We start from the raw sequence: 23,223 nt of genomic DNA, 5'->3' as shown, positions 1-23,223 counted from the left end.
CTAATATTGTGACTTACTAAAAAAAACAAAAAAAAACATTTGTTGAAAACATAAACAGCCGAGTAGTTTTATTTTCAGGTTTTCTTTGATGAATAGAAAGTTTTACTGAAATGGAAATATTTAGTAAAATTATTCATGTCTTTATCATCACTTTTTAATCAAACTAAAGCATCCTTGCTAAATAAAAGTATTAATTTGTATAATTTGAAAGCAGCTTTGAAATCACAGAAATGAATTGCATTTTAAAATATATTCAAATAGAAAACCGTTATTTTAAATAGTAAAAATATTTCAAAATTTTACAGCTTTTTCTGTACTTTGGATCAAATAAATGCAGGCTTGATAAGCAGAAGAGACTTCTTAAAAAAAAAAAAAAATCTAAAATGTTTGTACTGGCAGTGTATTTTTACTTAAACACTATCAGATTCTTAAAAACAAAATTACTGTCATGACTACAAAAGCTAATTTACTTGCATTATCATTATGAGCTGATCTCGTGACGTTCCCTTAGGCTTTATTCCAGTCCAACCAGTTTTTAATAACATCCCAGCAAACGCTTTGTGTAAATGTCAATTATGACTACATAAACTACGTTTTCTATTGTCTGAACAAGTCACTGAACCGCACATGCTTACTAACACATTTCTAAAGTTCTGAAGCAAAAATAAACATGACAAATGTAGGAAAATCTGTATTTATTACCATTTAATTACCCATGTACATGATTGGAAACTGAAATTCCTGAAAAGTCTCTCCTTGTAGGTTTGGGAAATGCACTCAGATTATACAACTTCCTTACGCTAAAACGGGACTAAGACCCGTTTGCACAGCCGTTAATCACACCGTCGCCATCGTTTATCCGTTATAATTAGCCAGGCGACGGGTGTCTCCATTACAGCCAGTGGATGAAAGGGAGCAGACGCTTATGAAGCCCAAATCCTGCCAGCAGTGACATGCTTTCTGGAAACTATAAATATATGTACAAACTCAAATCAACAGTAGAAACATACAGATCAAACCCCAACTCAACAAGATTTTCTCAATCAGCAGCCGATGTGTCAGTGTCGTCTTACGTTTCTCAGTAGTGTTGTGATTCAATCCAGTGTTACAAACACAGTTCACATGGTAGCTTGTCATTTTGGATAGAAATAAAATAATAATAACAACAACAACATGTAAAGACTATAGCACTCATTTTTGGCGTTCTCCGAACACATTTGAATATTTTAAGGTGGCTGAATTGCTGCAAATGGACAAAGGAGAATAACAGTACTCATTAAGATTGTCAAAACACAAACTCCAGACATTCTTGAAACATGTAAGCGAATCTGGGAGATTAAAATAAAATAAAAAGGAAAGACCACAGACCAAAAACCCCATATAGCTGCTTCAAAACCTACAGTTAAAAGCGCTATACAAATAAACCTGAATTAAAATGGAGTCACTTTAAAAAACAAACCACAAAACAGATAAATACAGCGAGCTACGACCACACTACTGTCTACTGAATCAAATATGATTAATAAAAAAAGGTCATACATCATAGAAACTATATTTACATCTTGCATATTAAGCTGAGAGGGACAGAAGGGCAGTAGTATTTATCCACGGAGTAACGTCTGTCTGTCGGGAGTCATAAATACAGTGTAGTAGGAGTAAAGCGGTGCGCTTCAAGTCAAGTTACATTTTCAAGTCGATCTTCTCATTACAGACCCAGTGCATGGAGATGAATCAGATGTGTTTCCTAAAATCATGTCACAATGCAAATATCCTCTTCAAGGAGTAGTTCACTTCCAGAACAAAAATGTACAGATAATGTACTCACCCCCTTGTCGTCCAAAATATTCATGTCTTTCTTTTTTCAGTCATAAGGTAATGATGTTTTTTGGAGTGAAACACTTCAGGATTTCTCTCCATTTAATGGATTTTCTATGGTGCTCCTGAGTTTGAACTTCCAAAATGCAGCTTCAAAGAACTCTAAACGATCCCAGCTGAGGAAAGAAGGGTTTTATCTAGTAAAACGATGGGTTGTTTTCTAAAAAGAAAATGACAATTTATATACTATTTAACCTCAAATGCTCGTCTTGTCTAGCTTTGAAATATGAGCGTTTGAGATTAAATAGTATATAAGTTGTAGATGTTTTTAGAAAATAACCCATCGTTTCGCTAGATAAGACCCTTCTTTCTCGGCTGGGATCATTTAGAGCCCTTTGAAGCTGCATTTTGGAAGTTCAAACTCTGAGGCACCGTAGAAGTCCACTATATGGAGAGAAATCCTGAAATGTTTTCCTCAAAAAACACAATTTCTTTACGACCGAAGAAAGAAAGACATGAACATCTTGGATGACAATGGGTGAGTACATTATCTGTACATTTTTGTTCTGAAAGTGAACTACTCGTTTAATAATGCTGCAAACCTGCATGACATTGGACAAATTCATGCAAACGTTTGCCTAATAATTAAACCACATGACTTCTGAGAGCATTAAGCTCTAATAAAGTATAACAGATGTAGTTCAACATTTTTGAGTGCAGCTCGAACATTCTGCTGAATATCTCCTTTCGAGTTGTACACTAAAGACTCGTTTGTTACGTCTGCGTAAATTATTCCTTAAAAACGAGCTTCAAGTCCATGCAAAACAGTCCCAACGCTCCTCAGCTAATAAAATGTGCATCACTTTAGTGTCATTTAATGCTACAGTGAGAAGCAACAAACAGGTTTACTGTACTTTCGCCTCCACTGACCCGTACAGCTTCACATCTCTGCTGTTCCTGAACGATCAAACCTTTAGCTTAGTCAAAGGAGTTGGAAATTAAAAAAGGGAAAGCTATTTACACTTCCATACTTTTAAAAAATATACTATGTACAGTAGCTTTGTTTGCCCATGGAGGAGGAGGAGGAGGAGGAACTCTAACGGCGGTAAAAAAATAAGGACAATATGAAGGATCTACGAGCTAAAATAAATAGATATCTCCGTACCGTTCAGTAGTAAGAATAGACGCCAGTGCCAATGCCAGTGTGTGATTCCAAAAACCAAAATGGCTATAATCCACTTCACGCTCACAAAACCTCCGGAATAAAGTGCAAATAAGGTGGTTTTGCAAACAGCTTTGACGTGGTTATGAAAGGAATCGGCTGATCTAGCAGTGCCATCTTGCACCAATTCACCACGTTAACCCACCCGTTATCGCCTCTAGTTAGTTAACCGAGGTAGTCTGCTCTGATTAGACTGATCTAGGTCAACGCAATATTGAATATGAGCGGTGATCTTTGGGGCAAACTGATTTGAAGAGAATGGATAAGAGTCACATGTCCGTGATTGGCGAGCTGGCCGGTAGCAGTAGTAGTAGATGTGGTAGACAGCAGAGGAGGAGAACTAATGGGTACCGTAGGTTCAGTAGTTTTGGCGGTGGGGTGAGGTAGGCCCCGTCCCGACTCGGCGGACGGAAATACTTTTAAACTGGCAGGAGAGTTTAGAGTGGTCGCATGTCTGTACACGTTCTCTTTCCTAGGAGTGTTTCTGGCAGAAGGTAGTGTTTCACTCAGATTTTGATGTCTTCGTCCACGCTGAGCTGAGACAGGGTTTTCTTGATGCGGAGAGCTGTCAGACGTGCGGCGCCGTTAGCGTACCAGCACTCCCGCATGATCTTCCCCATCACACGCAACGCCTGCAGGAGCAAAAGTGAATTTAGCATGTGAGTTCATGTCAGTAAGCGGTTTATATTTTATTACTTGCAATTGTGTTTCATGTAATAACTACAAGTCACTAATTGCACAAACAAATTAAAATGTCTACTGTAAAATGACAAAGCAGCAATCATTTTGTTTTTTAACCCTCTGGGCCTCTTCGTTTAGGAGTCACGCTTGGCTCCTTCGCGGTCAAAGGTGACTGAAGCCTTATAAAGTAACTTTTTTTTTTCTTCAGGAAAATCAATGAAATATATTTTTGTTCAATAATATTTTGTGATAATTATTTAGAATTTTGAGGAGTTTTTATGATACTATGCAATAATTATAAAATTTAATAAACTTTTTCTTTTCTCCACTAGAATTAATATATTTTTTGTATTTAAGTATTTTTTTTTTTCAATAAATGCAACATTTCACATTAAAATGGTAAAAACAGTAAAATCTTGAAATATTTTTACTATTTAAAATAGCTGTTTTCTATTTGAATATATTTGAACATGTAATTTAGTCCTGTGATTTAAAAGCTGAATTCTTAGCATCATTATTCTAGTCACATGATCCTTTAGAAATCATTATTCAAATCAATAAAAACTAGGGCTGTCAATCGATTAAATTTTTTTAATCGCGATTAATCGCATGGTTGTCATGAGTTAACTCGCGATTAATCACACATTTTTATCTGTTCTAAATGTACCTTAAATTAATACTTTTTAAAGTTTTTAATACTCTAATCAACATTGGCATGGACAAATATGGATGCTTTAAGCAAATATGTGTTTATTATCAGTGAAACCATACTCGACATGAAGACTAACTTGTTTCAAATGTCATAGATGTTTTTCAAATAACTTGTTCATGTCTATTAGACACATGAAAAAAAGAACATAGAAACACCAGGTTCCCATTACTTCTCTTTCTTTGCACTGAGCAATTTACTTACACAAGCTTGTTTATATTATTTGCCGGACAGGGCAGCTCACTTCTTCTGAACAAGCAAAATCTACATTTATTATTACATTTCTTTGCCTCTCGGTGCCCACATACTGTAATCTGATGCAGCCAAGTCCTCAACAAAACTGTTTCCATTGTTTTGATTAAGTATTTTTGTTATCAGACAACCAAAGTAATATGAAATAATAACTGAAAAAAAAAATCCTGAATTATGATCATGATTCAATCACTGAAAAGAATCATTTACCGGCATCTGGACATAAGTCACTCCCTGCATTATTATCGTTGTTTTTAACTTCCTGTCTGAATTCCTTCAGGATCCTTTGACTTTTTAGGAGTTTACTCATTTAAAGTTATGTGATCGCAAAAACCTGCTTCTTTTTTTTAATGTATTGTTTTGGTTATAATGTACTGATTGGAGAGCCTGGTCCCATGAAAATGCGCACTAGCACGACTTTCTGTTTCTATTTGGCGTGCTATTTATAAGCTGAAATTAACTTTGGCATGCATATGATATGCATGTGTTTGACGTGCATATAATACGCCGTTTTCGCGTGCATACTCGTATGTGGCTTTACGCATCAACTCCACAGCACCAATCCTAACGTACACCGACTCCGCTTGCATTCATTAAATATGCCAGAAGTGCCGGTACGCATGAAAAAGTGCAAGTACGCAAAAGGATAAAATACAGAAGTGCCTGCGTACTGGCCCACTTCAAGCACTGGAATGAACATAACATCTGTTTTAACTGAAAGCGCTGCTCCTCTGCCGCTCGCTGAACAGAGCAGACGCAGATATAAAGAGAGGGAGGTGCGCGCGCATTGGGAGACCTCGCGCTCGTTCAGTAAAACCGGAGAGACTATATTAGGTTTGTCCAATTATGTGTTTATGTATTGTTGCTAGACACTTTTCGCTAGGTTGGCAACACTGTGCATCCATTTCTTTAACTATGGGCTACGTAGTGGGTCAAACAGAAAATGCACGCTGCGTTAACCGCGCGTTAATAAAATTAGTGCCGTTAAAATGAATTTGCGTTAACGCGCTATTAACGCGTTAATTTTGACAGCCCTAATAAAAACATATGTTTAAATATATTTAAAAATGTAATTTATTCCTGTGATCAAAGCTACATTTTCAGCATAATTTCTTCAGTGTCACATGATTCTTCAGAAATAATTTATTATTATTATCAATATTTATAACCGTTGAGTAAATATTTTCAGGATTATTCAGGATCCATAGATCAGCATTTATATGAAATAAAAAGCTTAAAACATTATACACTTTACCATTTAAATATATATAGATATACACATATGTACAATTAAATATTTTATATTATTTTAGAAAATGACAGTCAAAATAGAAAATGCAAAAATAAAAGTGCTAAGATTTAATTATTATTTTAATGAATGAAAGCACCTTTTTTTTTTTTTTTTAAAGTTGCAAGACCAAAAATTTGGAAAAAGAAAAATCCTTCAGAAATCAGCACTTAATTCCTAGTTTGAAAAGACTATAGTGATGTGATCTAGGAAAACCCAACACATGGTGAAATTGTACCTTTTTTGAGTTTTGATACCATATGAAAGCTCTTTCCAAAACTGTTTGTATCATAGTGTTAAGGGAAAGCACCTCTGCAGCATGTTCTTTATATAAGAGAAAAACAGTCTTTTCTGTTTGCTGTAATAAATCGCTTTTTTTGCACTAAAGAAGTGAATTTTGCCAAGATGTTTCCAGAGATAACAGACAAGATGTTATAGAATCATAACTTAATGAAAACCTAATTTTGACCAAAAAAAAAAAATGGACATTCAACCTATTTTTCGAATTTACAGAAAATATCCCAGCACGACATCCGACAGGTTTTCCCAGATCGCATCACATATATCAAAAAGCAGCAAAAATGGGTGATTCAGAAATCAATATATTTGCAAAATGAAAAAGATAAAGTCTCTCTCACCTCATAGCTCTGCCACCAGTTGGGGATGTTGGGTCGTAACCTCTGATCACACACCACTTTCCTCATTTCCTCTATGGATGGGTCAGAGGGCACCAGGTCGTAGTAGGGAAGCTGATACTCTTCATGAATACCTGAACACAAACAGAACATAAATGAAAACAAAACATTTCTCACTTTAACTTTTAACTGAAAGGCCTTCAAGTGCTTCTCGTGCAATGTTTCTTTCAGGAAATAGGTTGATTCATTTCATCACCTCCAGCGTTGCAGCGGCGAGCGATTTCCCAGTACACGAGTCCTAGAGCGTAGATGTCAGCGCATTTAAACGAATCAAAGTGACGCATGTTAATAGTCTCTTCCAGAACCTCAGGCGCCATGTACCTGAAACACACAGAAACAGGATCACTCAAAGTACATGATAGAGAAAATACAAACCACTGACCATTTGAGCAGGTGTGTATGTTTATATACGTTTTTCTTGGCTGTTAGTTTAGTCAGTATTGTGAGCTGTACCTTTTAGTGCCGACGCGCTGGTTGGGGGCGATATCGATGGTGTCAGTGACTGACTCGTGACGAACCGCCAGGCCGAGATCAGCGATAGCACACGTGCAGTTTTTCTTCACCAGGATGTTTTTGGACTTCAGATCACGGTGAGCGATGCCAGGCTTACCTGATGAGCAAAACAAAACCGTTACATCTGGTAAAAACTCTCTGACCGGAGAAGAAAAGTGCTCCACACCTTCATGAGCACCCACATACACAACATTAAGCATAACGACTGTTTTAAAGTAGGCTGCAAAATAACAGACCAAGTCACCATTGCACGCATCCTTCAAAGAGATAACTATCCCAGAAATCCCAGAATGCATTCAAGATTGCAGTAGGAAAGTATTAGTTTTAAAGGGGTCATATGATGTGGTTTCTTGTTTTCCTTTGTCTTTGGGGTGTTACATGCTGTTTGCGCATAGATATGATCTGTAAAGTTGCAAAGCTTAAAGTCTCAAAACAAAAGAGATATTTATTATTAAAGTTAAAAGGCGTAACTTTTACCGGCTGTAGTAGTGTTGCAGCCGCCATGTTGTAGAGACGCAGCGTTTCATTGCAAAAGTGAAAGCACTTTGTTTGGCCTTCCAAATGAGGACACAACTAGAAATCAGTGGAAGTTAAATTTACAACATTGTTTCGGAAAAACACAACGCAAATATTCGAGTGGGTTGTACTCATTTCACAGAGGAGTGTTTCCTGAACCTGGGAAAGCAGCTTACACAAAGATTTAAGGCTATTAAGGCATTCCAATGTTGCAAGAACAGTCTGCGCTTCTGACTGAAAGCCTGTAAGTACGTTTTCACATTTAAAGAATTCCGTACTGACTATTCAAATGTGAGTTTTGAGCAGTGCAGAGTAGTGCTTGTTGTTTCTCGTTCTACGATCGCAAATGCAGACATGGTGTCATGTTTACGCGGCGTGACGCCCGCAACGCAGCATGTAAAAAAAGAGAGTATGAGTCATTATAATCAATAGTTATGTCCCCACTGGATGCAACAAATGCCTTATTTATAATGGGTTTTATTGTTTCTGTCTCGTCACCCCGAGAAACAGCATGGTAAGGGGCGTAACATTTCCGTCACACACTTGAGGTATTCGGCCAATCACAACGCACTGGATAGCTGGCCAATCAGAGAACACCTCGTTTTCCATCAACAATGAGTTTTGTAAAAAATCGAAGCATTTCAGAAAGGCAAGGCAGAAAGGAGCAACAATAATGTGCAGTATGTGGAAAATAATGTTTTTTGAGCCTCAAACTGCATAAACACATTGCATTACAATAAATACACAAAATGATGCTCTTTTTAGCATCATCATATGACCCCTTTAAAAATATATCTGATTCTGTACCAAAACGTATTGATAAAAATTGTTTATCAACCCAATATTTGTGTGCCTTGTATGTTTGTTGGAGTCACTAACATCAGACTCTCTTAGATTCAATGGTGAGTGTTAAGTAAACTTTTCATGCACTTCATTTCAGGATTGCTGATAAATGCCAAAAAATAATAGCTTACGTAAATAAGCCTTTTCACTGGTTTACAAACAAACCAATAACCTTTTTCTTAAAGGTTATTCCATATTACTGTCAACAAAACAATTTGTGTAGCTGACTTTGTGTTTTCCATTTTACAAAAAATAAAAAGCTTGACCCTTGAATACCTCACAATCACAAGAATATGGAAATCAACTGAGGTTCACCAGTATTTGTCATTTTCCGATGAAAATTTCTAAAGATCCATTTACTTAAGAAGCAAAATTACATGAAGTCTTGGTTTCTGTGAAACTGAAGTGTTTTGATGATCAAAAGAACAAACATCTGTCAATGGGCTAGAAAATACAACCTCATTCAAAGAGAAAACAAGTTTTTAGTCCCTACTGACGGATATATTTTCTTGTTTTAAGCATAAATTCACTTAATTTTGTTATGTTTTTCAAGACTTTTATATTTGAATTTATCCTGATTTAAGAATTTTATGATTTTAAACCTTGGATAAATGAAAATGGGTTGGCTTATTAAGCAGAATCTGGCTCAGAAAAATAATGCGTTGCATGTCTGATGTTTTTTTGTTTGTTAGTTATTTAACAGCATGCCAAATTCCACAGCTTTTTCATTACAAACAAGTTAAAACAACAGCAAAAGGCTGCACTCACTGAGTATTGAAATGAAACTAATTTAATCAAATAACCCCAATGCACTCACCCTGAGTGCCCAGTATTTCCATGTGCAAATGCGCCAGGCCACTGGCAGCTGACAGTGCTAGTTTAATCATTCCCTCGATGGTGACTGAATATCGGTTCAGATAGTCAAACAGGGATCCATTCTCATGATAGTCTGACACCAACCACAACTGCGTCCATGTGCCGTTATCTGTGGCAGAGAGAATTAAACATTATTAAACCTAGATGGCAATGATATGCATACTATAAAACAGCTCAGTACATTGTAAGGTATGTTTGTTCACCTTTGTTGTCAGCAGCAATGAAGCCCAGGATGTTCTCGTGGCGGAGCATGATGGTCTGGTAGATTTCAGCTTCACGAAACCAGGAGCGTTCCTCACGAGAGGAGAAAATCTTCACAGCAACGTCTCCTCCTCTCCATTTCCCCCTCCACACCTCACCGAAGCGGCCTTTACCGATGATCTCCTGCAGCACTATGGTACGGGCCACTGTCCTCTGCACAAACAGCGGCAGACCTGCAGCAGAACAAATAACAAATCAATATGCCGGAGGAGAAAATTATCAGTAAATTATTAGTGAACTACTTAAAGTAAGTAAACTGAAAATAATTCAAATTGTAATTTAAAAAATGATAATAATAATGAAACAAAATCAGATAAAATTAATATCTTGCTTAAATTAAAATAAAATAATAAAACTATTACTAATCATAAATAATAGTAAAATAATGTAAATAAATAAAATAAAAAATAAAAAACCCCGAACAAAATCACAATGTGATTATGAATGTTAGATCAGGCTTATTTATATTGTTTTGTTAACTGAAATAAAGCATTCAAAAAAGCTGAACTAAAATTTGTATTAAATAATAAAAATAAAAGCTCATTCAAAATAATAATAAAACCTATAGTGGTGTATTAATTAATCTATCAGATTAAAAAATAAAGTAAAAAGTAAAGTAAAGTAGAAATGCTGACTTAGGATCTAGGATCTTATTTAAAAAAAAAAAAAAAAAACCTGCAATAAAAAACACTAAATAATAATAATAATAATACTAAATACATAAATAAATACTAACAAAAAAGACAAAAAAAACACACAAAAAAGCTATTAAATTGAATATAAAAATGGAAAAATAAAAGACAATTCAAAATAGAAATGTTGAATTAGCAACTATGTTAAAGCAGTAAAACTGAAAAAAAAAATGCAAAGAAAATAATAAATAAACAACAACAAAAAAAAAAATCAATAAAATTAAACAAAAAAATAAAAATAAAAGCCAATTTAAAATAGAAATGTTGACTTAGAAGTAAAACGGGGAAAAAATTAAATAAAACTGCAATTAAAACAAAATATGATAAATAAATAAATAATAACTAAGAAAATACTAAAAATAAATAAATAAATTAAATGAATAGAAAAACTATAATAGTATATAAACAATATTAAAATAACACTGTTGTGTAAATTCTACAAAACAAACACCACATTTTCTTCTGCGATACTAACCCGAGCCTGATCCTGAGGTGGAGAGGTCATAGATGAGGTCCTGTAAGGTCTTGTCCTTAGCCAGGAACATATGTTCAGTGCTGGGATCCTCCACCTCCAGTCTCTGCCGGTGACCGTAGGCCCGCTGGTGGTGCTGGAACAGGAAAAGACCCAGCAGAACCAGCACACACAGCACAAACACCGGCCCCGCTACCACTGCAGTGAGCTCCACCGGCCCCCAGTCCTGCCCTGAACCTGGTCCGTTCGTCACTGACAGAAAACATGCTGGATTAGCTCCTCATCTGGAATTCACTAGTTATATTTTGAATTGATTATAGCCAATATAAAGTACTGATGCTTACCGGTTGGTAGTCTGAGGTCGATGCTGTTGCAGTAATCAGAGTAGCAACAGTGTGTGTTCATTAGTCCCTCTGCGCTGAGGCAGTAGAACGGCTGGCCAGGAGGAACCAGCTTCTCTTTCTGGATGCAGAGCCGCACGTGCTGCTCCTGTCCTTCAATGACCGACGTGGAGGCCACACACGCCCCGTTGGTCTCGCATTTATACCCATCTTTCTCACACTGTGGTGTGGTGCAGTTACAGAACAAAGCTGCAAAGAGATTAAAAAAATGTATGTTTATTAAACTAACTATTATATACATCAATATATTATATTACAGCTACGAACATTGCAGTGAATGGACCTGCAGATCTTTTCAACAGCAGGGGGGGACAGAGAGCAGTTGAGTCACATACTGTAAACCAGGGGTGCCCAACGGTAAAAACTAGAAGGGAGACAGGATTCGCTACTGGGCATGCACACATCAATCTAACGTTATTTTTATCACACTGTACAACAATAATACTATTTTTGTATTATAGTAAGGGCTAAGTTTAGGGTTGGGGTAGGTGTAGACGTAAAAAAAAAAACACAATCTAATAGGTAGAAAAATTAATTTCATTGTTAGTTTCCGGTCGGAGATGTATCCCTTTTGCCATCCCTTTTCTACCATCCTACAATTCAGCTCCAACCCTAATCAAACACACCTGAACCAGCTAATTAATCTCTTAGATAGCACCTGCTAATTACTGTGTTGGAGCAGGGCTGGAACTAAAGTCTGCAGGTAGGTAGATCTCCAGGACTGTTTTTGTAGAGAAACACTATAATAAAAAAACATCATTTATTTTGTAATTTTTTTTGAGCATGTGAACGTAACATAAAAGTAATGCCTTTTTTCAGTATATATCACAATGACTGACTAAAGTGACGACTGAATAATGGCCAACAATTTTATTACAAATACTTATATATTATAATAATTACACAATAATATCATTATATAGATAATTGTATACTGTAAATATTATTCACTGCCAGTTAACAGTTTTTGAACCGTGAATTTCTAATGTTTTTTTTTTTACGTCTCTTCTACTCACCAAGCCTGCATTTATTTGATCCAAAGTACAGCAAAAACAGCTAAATTTTGAAATATATTTACTAATTAAAATAATTGTTTTCTATTTGAATACCTTTTAAAATGTAATTTATTCCTTTGATTTCCAAGCTGAATTTTTAGCATCATTACTTTTCCTTAAGAAACCATTCTTATACTCCGATTTGCTCCACAAAAACTATTATTGTTAAAAACAGCTGAATAGAATTTTTCAGGTTTCTTTGATGAATAGAAAGTTAAGAACAATAATTTATCCGAAATAGAAATCTTTTGTAATATTATAAATGTCTTTATTATCACTTTTGATCAATTTTAAGCATCCTTGCTAAATGAAAATATTAATTTCTATCATTTATTTCCCAAATAAATAAATCAATTATACTGACTCCAAGTCAAGTCAATTTGAATAGTATACTGAATAATGTTACAAAAGATTTTTTATTTCTGATAAATGTTAATCTTTGGTTCTTTCTATTCATCAAATAATCCTGAAAAAAAAATGTACTCTACTTTTTTAATATCAATAAAAATATTTTAAGGAAATATTCTTGAACAGAAAATTAGCATATTAGAATGATTTCTGAATAATCCGGTAACCCTGGAGACTGGAGTGATGATGCTGAAAATTTAACTTTGATCACAGAAAAAAAGAGTACATTTTATATTTACATTTAAATGGAAAACAGTTTTTTAAAATAGTAAAAATATTTCAAAATTTTAGTGTTTTGCTGGACTTTGGATCAAATTAAAGCAGGCTTGGTGAGCAGAAGAGATTTCTTTAAAAAAAAAAATTAGTTTAAAAACTTGACTGGTAGTGTATATCATTTATAAATAATATAATTTATAACATTAATTTATATTTTTTATAAAATGGTTTAAAATAAAGTTTCATGGCTGGAGATTAGTGGTAGGCTATATACAGGATCAACCTCAGCATACGGCATCTTTAGAAAAACAAAAAGGAGTGTGTGAAAATGTTTTATAATCTTTCATCTGAATGCCTTAAAACAACTTTCATTTTCGGCTGCCATCACGGCAAGACACAAAGTTTAAAAGGGCGATCATGGTAGAAGATATTACTTTCATGATCTAATAATCTCCTGATTGATTAAATAAAGTCCCACATTTGTTTCCTTGGAATACATATGACAACATAAAACTGCTTTTTATTTTCCTCCCCTCCATAATTTTTTCAAAGTTTGACTCATTCATCAAGTCTGTTCACTAAGAGCAGCCAGACAGAGATGATTCGATCAAACTGGGACCAGAGCACATGTAAATAGAGGTTGTAGACGGTCAAAAGTAAAGATCAGCAGACGTCACTCAACTGCAGTCCACACAGACTCAACACAGAGATAAGAAGTATTCTAGATATGTGCCTAAACTGAAGAACTAAAGCATTGTTGTTCATAAGAAAGTTTCAAGACATGTTTTCTAAAACAAACTACTTTTAACTTGACATTTCATCCTCAATAAAAGTGTAAGATGCCTTGGGGAAAAAAAAAAACAACCAAGAACAATAAAAAAACAAGACAACAAGGTCCTGTCTGCAGTGTAAAGGAAGTTGACTTTAGATACGCAGCTTCTTGAAGATTTTGTTTTAATGCGTTTCAGGCTAAAAATTAGGGCTGGGCGATTTGGCCTAAAATCAAAATCTCGATTAATTGAACATTTTAACCCGATTACGATTAATGAACGATTATTTTATTCATTAATAAAATTATATTTAATTATATTTAAATAATATTTATTTTTTTGCCCTCATAGTTCACTGACAAGTTTTGTACAGTAAATATGCGCACATATTACAAGTGAGAGATTTTTGAATGAAGGGTGCACACACTATCTACTATCTATGATTATTTATTGAACATCAGTGTTGAACAACTGAAATTAAAGCACACATTGCTTAAAATGAAAAGTCACATTTTTCTTAAATTAGTGAAAATAAATAACTTGCACTTTTGGAAACAAAATAAATTATTTATAAAATAATAATAAATATTAAAAGTAGAAAATAAGCAGTATCTCTTCTAAATAAAATTACTCTTGTATATCCTGTAAATACTTTTTACTGTATAGATACTGTTTAAGCTCTCCATCGACATGTCGGCGGAATAACGCAACGTAACGGAGCGGGGTCACGTGACTCCACACGCAGTAGTGTTTTTAAAGGGAAAGTAATTGAAATAATTGACCTGGAAAAATTTGATCGATTATAGGTTCTGAATGTCGATTTCGATTACTTTTCGATTAATCGCCCAGCCCTACTAAAAATCCTCTCCAAGAAGTTGAATCCCTTTTAACGAAAGCTGAAGATAAAAATACTGACCTCACTAACCATCTCAACCCATCACTATGCATAGAGTGGATTTTTTAAATCGACCACCAACGTTTACATAACACCTATTAATTTACAGCATCTCTGCATGCGCTGATAAATAACAGTGTGAACTTTGCCAGTACATTGATGCAATCACAATGTTCCATTTTTAAAAATATTTATACATTTATAAATAATTATAAAAGAGTTGCATACAGAAATCTGAAACATACTGCAGCAACAGCCTTACTTTTTTGGGTATAGGAAACCATGACTAACTGCCATGACAACAGATTTCATTGGGGAAAAAAATGCCATCTAAGTGTAAAACACAGCTTTACTAATTGCTGGCAGTCCTAAGTCATGTAACAAGTCGTGTTAAGGAGTTACGCAACAGCTGCACCTCTCTAAAGAGCAACATTCGTTTGCCGCTTGATTCACTCTCTGTTGAAGCTCCTACACAATGTGATTATTGAGATATTTTTTCACGGCATATGGATAATTAGAAAGTGTGAACTGAAAATTGAAAAAAAGCTGCTGCGATTGTGTCCAAAACGTTCTCTGTTTTCACAGCGCTGAATGCAGGCTGCGGCGTGTTGCATTTGTGGCGTGACTGAACACAGTTCCGGCTCATGCCAACAGGACTCGATTCGAGCCAAAAACGCAGAGTGATTAAACAAATTAAGCCTGTGATCAATTCACATTAAGAGGATCTGGTTTTTACGGTATACTCTTGCAGCATTGGCTAGGGAGTTTCTACATTTTCCGCTTTCAGCAACAGACAAGCACAGGACTTCTGCTTTACTAATAAAAGTGTTTGCATGTATGTAGGTCATTGCAGAATGTTTAAATTTAGCATGTGAGCTTGGTTTTCCACCGAACTTGTTTCATTATTGCATGTATAGTGACAGTTAATTGACAGGATTTCCTGTTATTTACACCCATTCACACAATATGACGTAAAGAGACGCCTTATCATCATGGGAGCTTCCCCTGAAGGCTATTAAGTGAGTGAAACTACTCGAGGACAGATGTTATGATGCTGTCATTTGTGGTCGATGTCGCACTTGAAAACTGAGATTTAACTGATGAGTCTTATCTGATAGCGACAGAAGGAAAAACAACGTTCCGTTCTAAATGCCAATAATAAAAATTCAACTTGCTCATATAATCATGCATTTAGGATTGCAAAATAATTAGGATTACCAACAGGAAGAAGAAAGCACATCTCACATCCCTTTATTGTTAAATTTGAAGGAACAGTAGGGAGCAAAATTATGTTTTCCTATTTACTATATGCAATTAAAAAATATGCCTCTGCAAATTAATCGCAATTTAATTTAAGTACACCTGCTTACTACTCAATTTTAGAACTTTTAGGTTGCAATTTGATGCTCAATGTAAAAAATTGTTTTAAATTTTTTTTATAAAAGATTTATATTTTATATTTTCATGCTGTTCTACTCAGCTTTTTTTTTTTTTTTTACAAAATAATAATAATAATAATAAAATGTTTTTGAACAGCAAATCAGAATATTAGAATGACTTCTGAAAGATCATGTGACTGGAGTAATGATGCTAAAAATCCAGCTTTCAAGAATAAATTACATTTTAAAATATACTCAATTAGTTCTTATAAATAATAAAATGTTTCAAAAGTGTACTGTTTTTGTTGTACTTCACATCAAATAAATGCAGGCTTGGTGAGCAGAAAAAAAAAACTTGAAAATCTTACTATTCAAAACTGGTAGTGTATAATAGTATTGCAAAGTAAAACAGAAGCTAAATCGCATGAGAATATGATCTCACTACTAAATCCTTCTTTCAGGACACTATATCCTCATTCTGACATAAACGTGTTAGTGCTTGCACAGGTACACAGGTAAAGTGCTGATACATTTCCAAAATAAAGTTCCTGACACCTTAAGACAAGATGTTAAGCCAAAATGAACAATGAACCTTTTTATTTTGTAGACTAGATGTCACCTGATGAATTAAATGTGCACCATAGTGAAAACAATCTACTGCTGAAAAGTTTTATACCACATCAGATCTCATATTATTTAATAAAAACTGACATTATCCACTGTATATTATGCAGTAAACAGTCCATATTTTCCCTCACTGATAAAATGAAATCTATCACTGCTATTCACTAATGAACCACACACACAAAGAAAAAGTGTGAATAAATATTGCATAATACTTTAGAAACTTGTTTTTTTCACATGGAACACCGACATCATAAAATTCCACAGTGGACATGTCAAAATGCGTAACTGTTTTACAGTTTGTGAATGGGAAAAATTAAATACTACTTACAAAGAACTGCTAACATGCAGCTACAACAAAACACCCGTAAACAGCATGTTTAGCAAATATGAGACACTATGACTCAGTGTTAGTAATTTAAAGTCATGTGTGCAGGTCTTGTGTCCTTTTCTACATAGTAGAATATAAAATGTGTTTGTTAATTGTTTCTTGAATTACATGAAATCATCTGCAGTGAATAAGTCCTTGGTCCTTATTTACAGAGTTTGGTCTAACTGCATTACTAAATATGATGCAATACCATTTGACAATATGGAAAACATCATTGAGGCTCTACACCCTGATAACAGGAAACCATTCAAATCCAGATGGGAATATTAGCCAGTCTAGCTGTTCTTTAATCGGAAGGCCAGCCCTTGGGGGAAAAATTAGGAACTTTAGAGGTAGTGAACTTGGATGTCTGATTCTTGTGTACAGGCCCTGATCTCTCAAAGGTTTGTGTTTCCTGATGTACAGATCCATGCAAACTCATAGGCTTTTAATAGCGTAAGTCTTAATTTTCTATTCAAAGAACAATTCAATAATTTGGCAATTTCCCTGCGTTCCAAGCAAACACCCACACATGTGCAAAACACAGCGAGACTCGCAGGTCTGTCTGAGTGCTGTCACGAACAGCTCAGGACAGAACATCAGACACTTGCATTTATGTAAAGTTACAGCTGATGGATAAAAATGATTCTAGATCAACAATGGGGTTGCTCACATTGTCAACAAACTACAACGCCATTTCTAAACCATACCAGACATATATATCACATGCCGTCATATGACTGTTTTAGTGTGGCATAAATCTAAACTAAGTTCAGGTTTTTACTTTTACATTTCACAATGGGCTCCTTTCAGCTCAAGGTATGACTGACAAGCATGATAAAGGTATGACTAAGATACAAACACAAAGTCTATCTAAAGCCGTTCACACTACTGGTGTCTTTGAAGCTACTTAGTTCTGGTTGACAATGTTCAGCTGACAATAAATCAGTTGTAAATTGAGCCAGTGCATAATGCATCATATACATTTTTCAATTGGTTAAATGTTAACTCATTGGTCTCAATGCCTGCAATGCTGGCCAAGTCCTGAAACAGTAACACTGGCCTAAACATACTTTACTATTGGGATTTTGGTGCAGCCAAGCAGTATTTGATTACCCAGAAGTGTTGCCTTTTCTATGTAAAGAGCATCATTTTCAGCAGAGCTGTGAAACATGCAGGTGGTCTCAAGTAAATGGATATGCAGTAATGCTACCTATTTTTGAAAAAAAAAAGTGGTTTCTCTGTAGTAACCACTTTTACAACACGTTTTCATCCCAGTTCCAGACAATTCCTCCAAAGAAAGGCTGTTCTGGACCAGTTAAACTGGATCTGCTATGGCACTTTTAAGCCTGCTTATCTATAACCAGCTAATGGCAGTGGCTGGCAAGCTCAGATAATGTCATCTACACAATGTTTCAAAATAACAACTTAGGTTAGAGAGATGCAAAGCAAAAATAATGACTTGGTTTCATTTAAAAACAGAAAAGAAAAGTTCTTGATGCACTGTTATGTGACAAGCATTCAGTCAATGATTCTTTGCTTATTTTTATCCTTCTGCAAATCAAGCTATTTTTTTCTCCTTGTGCAACTGCTATAAAATAATGTTATTTACAAATATCACATGTGAATTAATGACTAGTGTTCTGACAGGTGAGTTTGTCACTGCCACACTATCAATGATGACATTTGTTTTTAAGAGACTGAAACTTGGAAATGACTTTCAGATGCAACCACATCTTCCTGCTTCTGCCAGTGATAGTTTCGAACTGACTAACACTTACTTATTTGGCAACCGTTTGACGTAAATGATACACCTGCGTCTCAATCTGACACACATTGAAGAGAAAGCTGGAATCTCTCAACTGTGAAGAGTATAAACTAGTAAACTTTTTGTAAAACACAACTAAGACTAAAACAATAATTAACAATCATGTATCTGATTAACTGAAGGTACACTGGAAAACTTTACTTCTGCAAAGAGTATTTTACAAAGACATTTGAAAAAATTACAATAATATGATGTTAGGAACTGTATACACTTGAAAATAAATGTCAAATATGTCTTTAAGACATTAAAAATATTTATTACATACAAGGAGGGCCCAAAATAAACCCTCAACATGACAAAAGCGATTAAATATTGAGTAAATAAAACTTGTCACTTGCCAGTTAACCAGTGATTTTACAATTACATTACAAAATACCTGAACTGAAAAAAACAAAAAAAATGTCAACTATTTGCCAAGACAACATCTCATTTTCGTTTATTTAACGATACTAACTAAAAACCTAATACAAAACGACATTACCATATAAAAAATAATAATAAAACAATTACAAAAACATGATGCAACAAAATGACTAAACAGAAAATATAAAACTAAATCTAATTATAATAGTAGGTACTTAAATAACTGGTTGCAACAAATCAGTTAGGTTAAGAAAGCAATAATAACTAAGAGTTTTCTTTTTCACCCAGACCCTCACTGATGTAAGTGACGTTAGCAGTTCAACAAACCGTCACCTACTGATGAAAACATCAGTGACTGTCGCGAGTCTGTCAATAACAACTTCTCTGTGCAAAACTAATTCCCAGAAGTTTTGCTAACACATCAAGAGTTTCTTCTCAAGAACTCCATGTGGTGACAGACATGGGATTTTCACCAAACCCAAAACCACTTGATGCAGCGATGAGACACAGACTGCTTCATCTTGAATATGATGCTGTGATTGACATGATGACCTGTGCTGTACACCACAAAACAAGGAAAAAACTGCTAAATAGTTACATTTTTTATATGCATATTTATGTATGATGTGCCAAAATAATTCTGCACCCTGCATTTTTTTGAGATTTGCACATTAATGCCTTGTATCTGAAGCAGAGTAATCCCTCGCACGCTTCAGTCGTGTGTTCAGATAAGCTTTTCACTGCTCTCATTAAATATGATACACAATCTCTATTTACTCTGTTGTAAGTCAAGGTGGGAAGAGCATTAACTGCTATCTGAGGATTACTAATGTTATCCATGCTGTTGCAAAACGGTGAAGAACAATACACTGAATAAATTTGGTTTAGAAACAGTTTTCACTGAAAAATTGCTAGTAAATTTCACAATGAATCATGTGGAAATGGCAAGTAACACAATGAATTAAACATGAAGTTAGAAATAGAAAGATTAAAATTGCTTTTTTATGTAAAACATACTCCAATAAGTTTACTTCTGACTAAAGTGAAGACTTTATCAAAGTCAGACGTAAACACTGCAGAATATAAACTGAGTTAAAGTGTGCAGCTGCATGTTACAAATATATGTATAAATCAATAATAAATATCATCAAAGGCTGCATTACAATTTTAGCTCTAAGATGTAGCTGCCAAGTATCAACATTATCATCAATTTTAAACCCCATTCAAATGTATTATACATTAATACATTTAAAGTATTATGCTTTTAAAGATCATTAGAGAACACCATGAACTTATTCTTTCCTAGCCGGGCGTATTGATCAACAGATCAACAGACAGATAGATGCACTTTATTGAACCTTGAGGGGAAATGCAGAGCTCTTAAACTAGGGTGCAGGTCCAAGCCTGCCAACTTTTAATATGCAGAAAACATTAAGAGCTTTTTTGCAGCGGGTTAAGAAGAAACCTTAACAGCAATAAAGAAAACCCCCTGGCAAACCAAACACGAACAAAGACGAGCTGTGTTTCTATATGATGCGGAGAGAAAGAGTCAGACAGGCATATCTAAGAAAAATGGGGTCACTGTTCGGTCACATCCTTATTTTGTCCCTTCTTCACAAAGAACTGAGATTTAACCCACACAATCAGAATCAGAATCAGAATCAGAATGAGCTTTATTGCCAGGTATGTTTGCACATACTAGGAATTTGTTTTTGTGACAGAGCTCCACAGTGCTACAGAATGACAGTGACAAGACGATACCCAACCATTATCATAACCTGCGCTCAGAAGTTACTCAAAACCATATCATCACTCAAAGGAAAGCTGCAGACGTATACTTCGACCTGCAGACCACACACCCTCCTTCTGTCCTGACATTAACATATCATTTCATACCGAGAGCAACCATTTGCTTGATTTCCACTGCACTTATAGTGAACTAAGAGCTTCTCTCTACTACTTAGTTAACACATGAACCCAAATTTAAAAACAAAAATAACAATAAACATTTGGAGGAGCGTACACCTGTGTTAATGTGCAGCGGGTCAGCAAAGATGGGTGTTTATGTAAGCTCATCTGACTGTTAAAAATTACATTCTGACTCAAACAAACATGTTACAGGCAAATAAAGCCATTTTTGTTTACTGTAAATGATACAGTGGTCATGTAAATAACAAAGCATCTCATATTACTTCCTAGACAGAAAAACAAATACACACAAAATTATAAACAAACACAAGATCAGTAAAGTAGCTTTAAAACAGAATTAAACGTTACTGAATGTGTTAAAGATGACAATTCAGAGTGTATAAACTCGTTTAACTTTACCACTTTAAGACTCACATAAACCTAAACGTAGGGCATTTGATCACACTAACTGATTTTAGTTTTTCTAAAGTTTATATCCGAATTTACAGCCATATTAACTACGTTAGCCTGTTAGCATGCTAGCCGTTCACCGTTGAGTTTCTATCATAAACAGGTTCATCCAGCGTTATTATTGTAATTTAAACACCACATATAGAAAACACGACTTCAAGCACATGAGATATTCGTATTTCTGACGGAGAAAGACAGAAAGTCAGTGAAAAGGCAGAGAGTTTATGGGGCCAGTGGTTAAATCCCAGCGCCATGTTGTTGTTATATTGAACGCCAAACGTTCAGCGACTAAAACACACTAAACGAGGCAAACCGACACACGGCTGTAAACAAAACACTTCTGGATTAAACAAACACTTCATTCTCACCTTCACACACTCCGTTCAATCCTGATAAAACGATCAAGAGTCGCAGGATTTGCCGTGTGTCCATCCTCACAGGACTCCCATCGCACTGAAAATGCGCGTGAATACGGCCGCTGCTCGCGCGTCAATGGCTAGACGAGTGCGCGCTCACAAAGCACGCGCAATACCCAGACAGACAGACAGACAGACAGACAGACAGACAGACAGACAGACAGACAGATAGATAGATAGATAGATAGATAGATAGATAGATAGATAGATAGATAGATAGATAGATAGATAGATATTTAAAACATGTAAAAATGTTTTGAGACCCTAATTTTTAACAGTTATTATTTTAAAAGTTTTATTTATTTATTTATTTATTTATTTATTTATTTATTTATTTATTTATTTATGTAAGATTTTCAAAAATGTGTTGAGGTAATTTTGGACCTGGGTCAAAATACTTTTATAAAATTATCTGTATTATATTAGTCTAAAATAATGCATTTTCCCCCCATATCACAAACCTTTGGCATTGAATTGTGTTGCTAAACCTGAAAATATACGAACAATTGCGGTATGAAAAATGGATCAATGTTTTATCTAAGTAATCATCAATTACATTATATTCTTTCCATGTTAAAAAATATAGTATGAAAGTTAAAAGTTAAATGTAAAAGTCTGGGTTTTGAGACCCTCAAAACGCATATAATTTTTAAAAGTTATTATTTTTTAAAGTATATTTTTTTAAATAAATAAATTTTGGAGACCTTGGAGTCAAAAATACTTTTTAAAAATTATCTGTATTATATTAGTCTCAAAAAAATATATATTTATAATTTTTTTCACATATTACAAACTTTTAGCATTGAATTTTGTTGCTAAACCTGAAAATATACGAACCATTGCAGTATGAAAAATGGATCATTTGGTTTCATCTGAGAGGGAACATTTATGTTAGAACATGCAGTATTAATTATCAATTAAATGATTTTCTTGCCATTTAAAAAAATACAGTCTTAAAGTTACAAGTTAAATGTAAAAGTTTGGGTCTGTTTTGACCCAAAAGAGATACATTTAAAACATGTAAAATGTTTTGATACCCTCAAAACACATATCTTTTTTAACAGTTATTATTTTAAACGTTTTATTTATTTATTTATTTATTTTAAACTTGGACCTCGATATGAGTCAAAAATACTTTTTAAAAATGATCTGTATGATATTAGTCTCAAAAAATATATTTAGCCTTTTTTGCCCCATATTACAAACTTTTGGCATTGAATTTTTTTTTGCTAAACCTGAAAATATACAAACCTTTGCGGTTTGAAATGGATCACTGTTTCATCT

General features: G+C 34.6%; 1 protein-coding gene across 1 annotated transcript; it reads right to left on the bottom strand.

The window, feature by feature from the left end:
* Nucleotides 1-678: 678 nt before the first annotated feature.
* acvr1bb (activin A receptor type 1Bb) lies at nt 679-22,004 on the bottom strand. The gene is made up of 9 exons (XM_073851208.1): nt 21,892-22,004; nt 11,180-11,425; nt 10,839-11,087; nt 9,614-9,844; nt 9,352-9,519; nt 7,116-7,272; nt 6,859-6,983; nt 6,606-6,736; nt 679-3,669 (listed from the first exon to the last, which is right to left on the bottom strand). The coding sequence occupies exons 1-9, from the start codon at nt 21,953-21,955 to the stop codon at nt 3,544-3,546; spliced, it is 1,497 nt and encodes a 498-aa protein (XP_073707309.1). The 5' UTR covers nt 21,956-22,004; the 3' UTR covers nt 679-3,543.
* Nucleotides 22,005-23,223: the final 1,219 nt, after the last annotated feature.

This window comes from Garra rufa, chromosome 12 (genome assembly GCF_049309525.1).
Source record: "Garra rufa chromosome 12, GarRuf1.0, whole genome shotgun sequence".
Lineage (NCBI taxonomy): Eukaryota > Metazoa > Chordata > Actinopteri > Cypriniformes > Cyprinidae > Garra > Garra rufa.
This window is presented reverse-complemented; position numbering and strand designations above follow the sequence as displayed.

Coding starts and splice junctions, on each gene's coding strand:
- acvr1bb (XM_073851208.1), bottom strand. CDS start 21,955: ATGGACACACGGCAAATCCTGCGACTCTTGATCGTTTTATCAGGATTG. Junction 11,088..11,179: donor CGACCTCAGACTACCAACCG/GTAAGCATCAGT, acceptor GTTTTCTGTCAG/TGACGAACGGACCAGGTTCA. Junction 3,670..6,605: donor ACTGGTGGCAGAGCTATGAG/GTGAGAGAGACT, acceptor TTGCTCCTGCAG/GCGTTGCGTGTGATGGGGAA.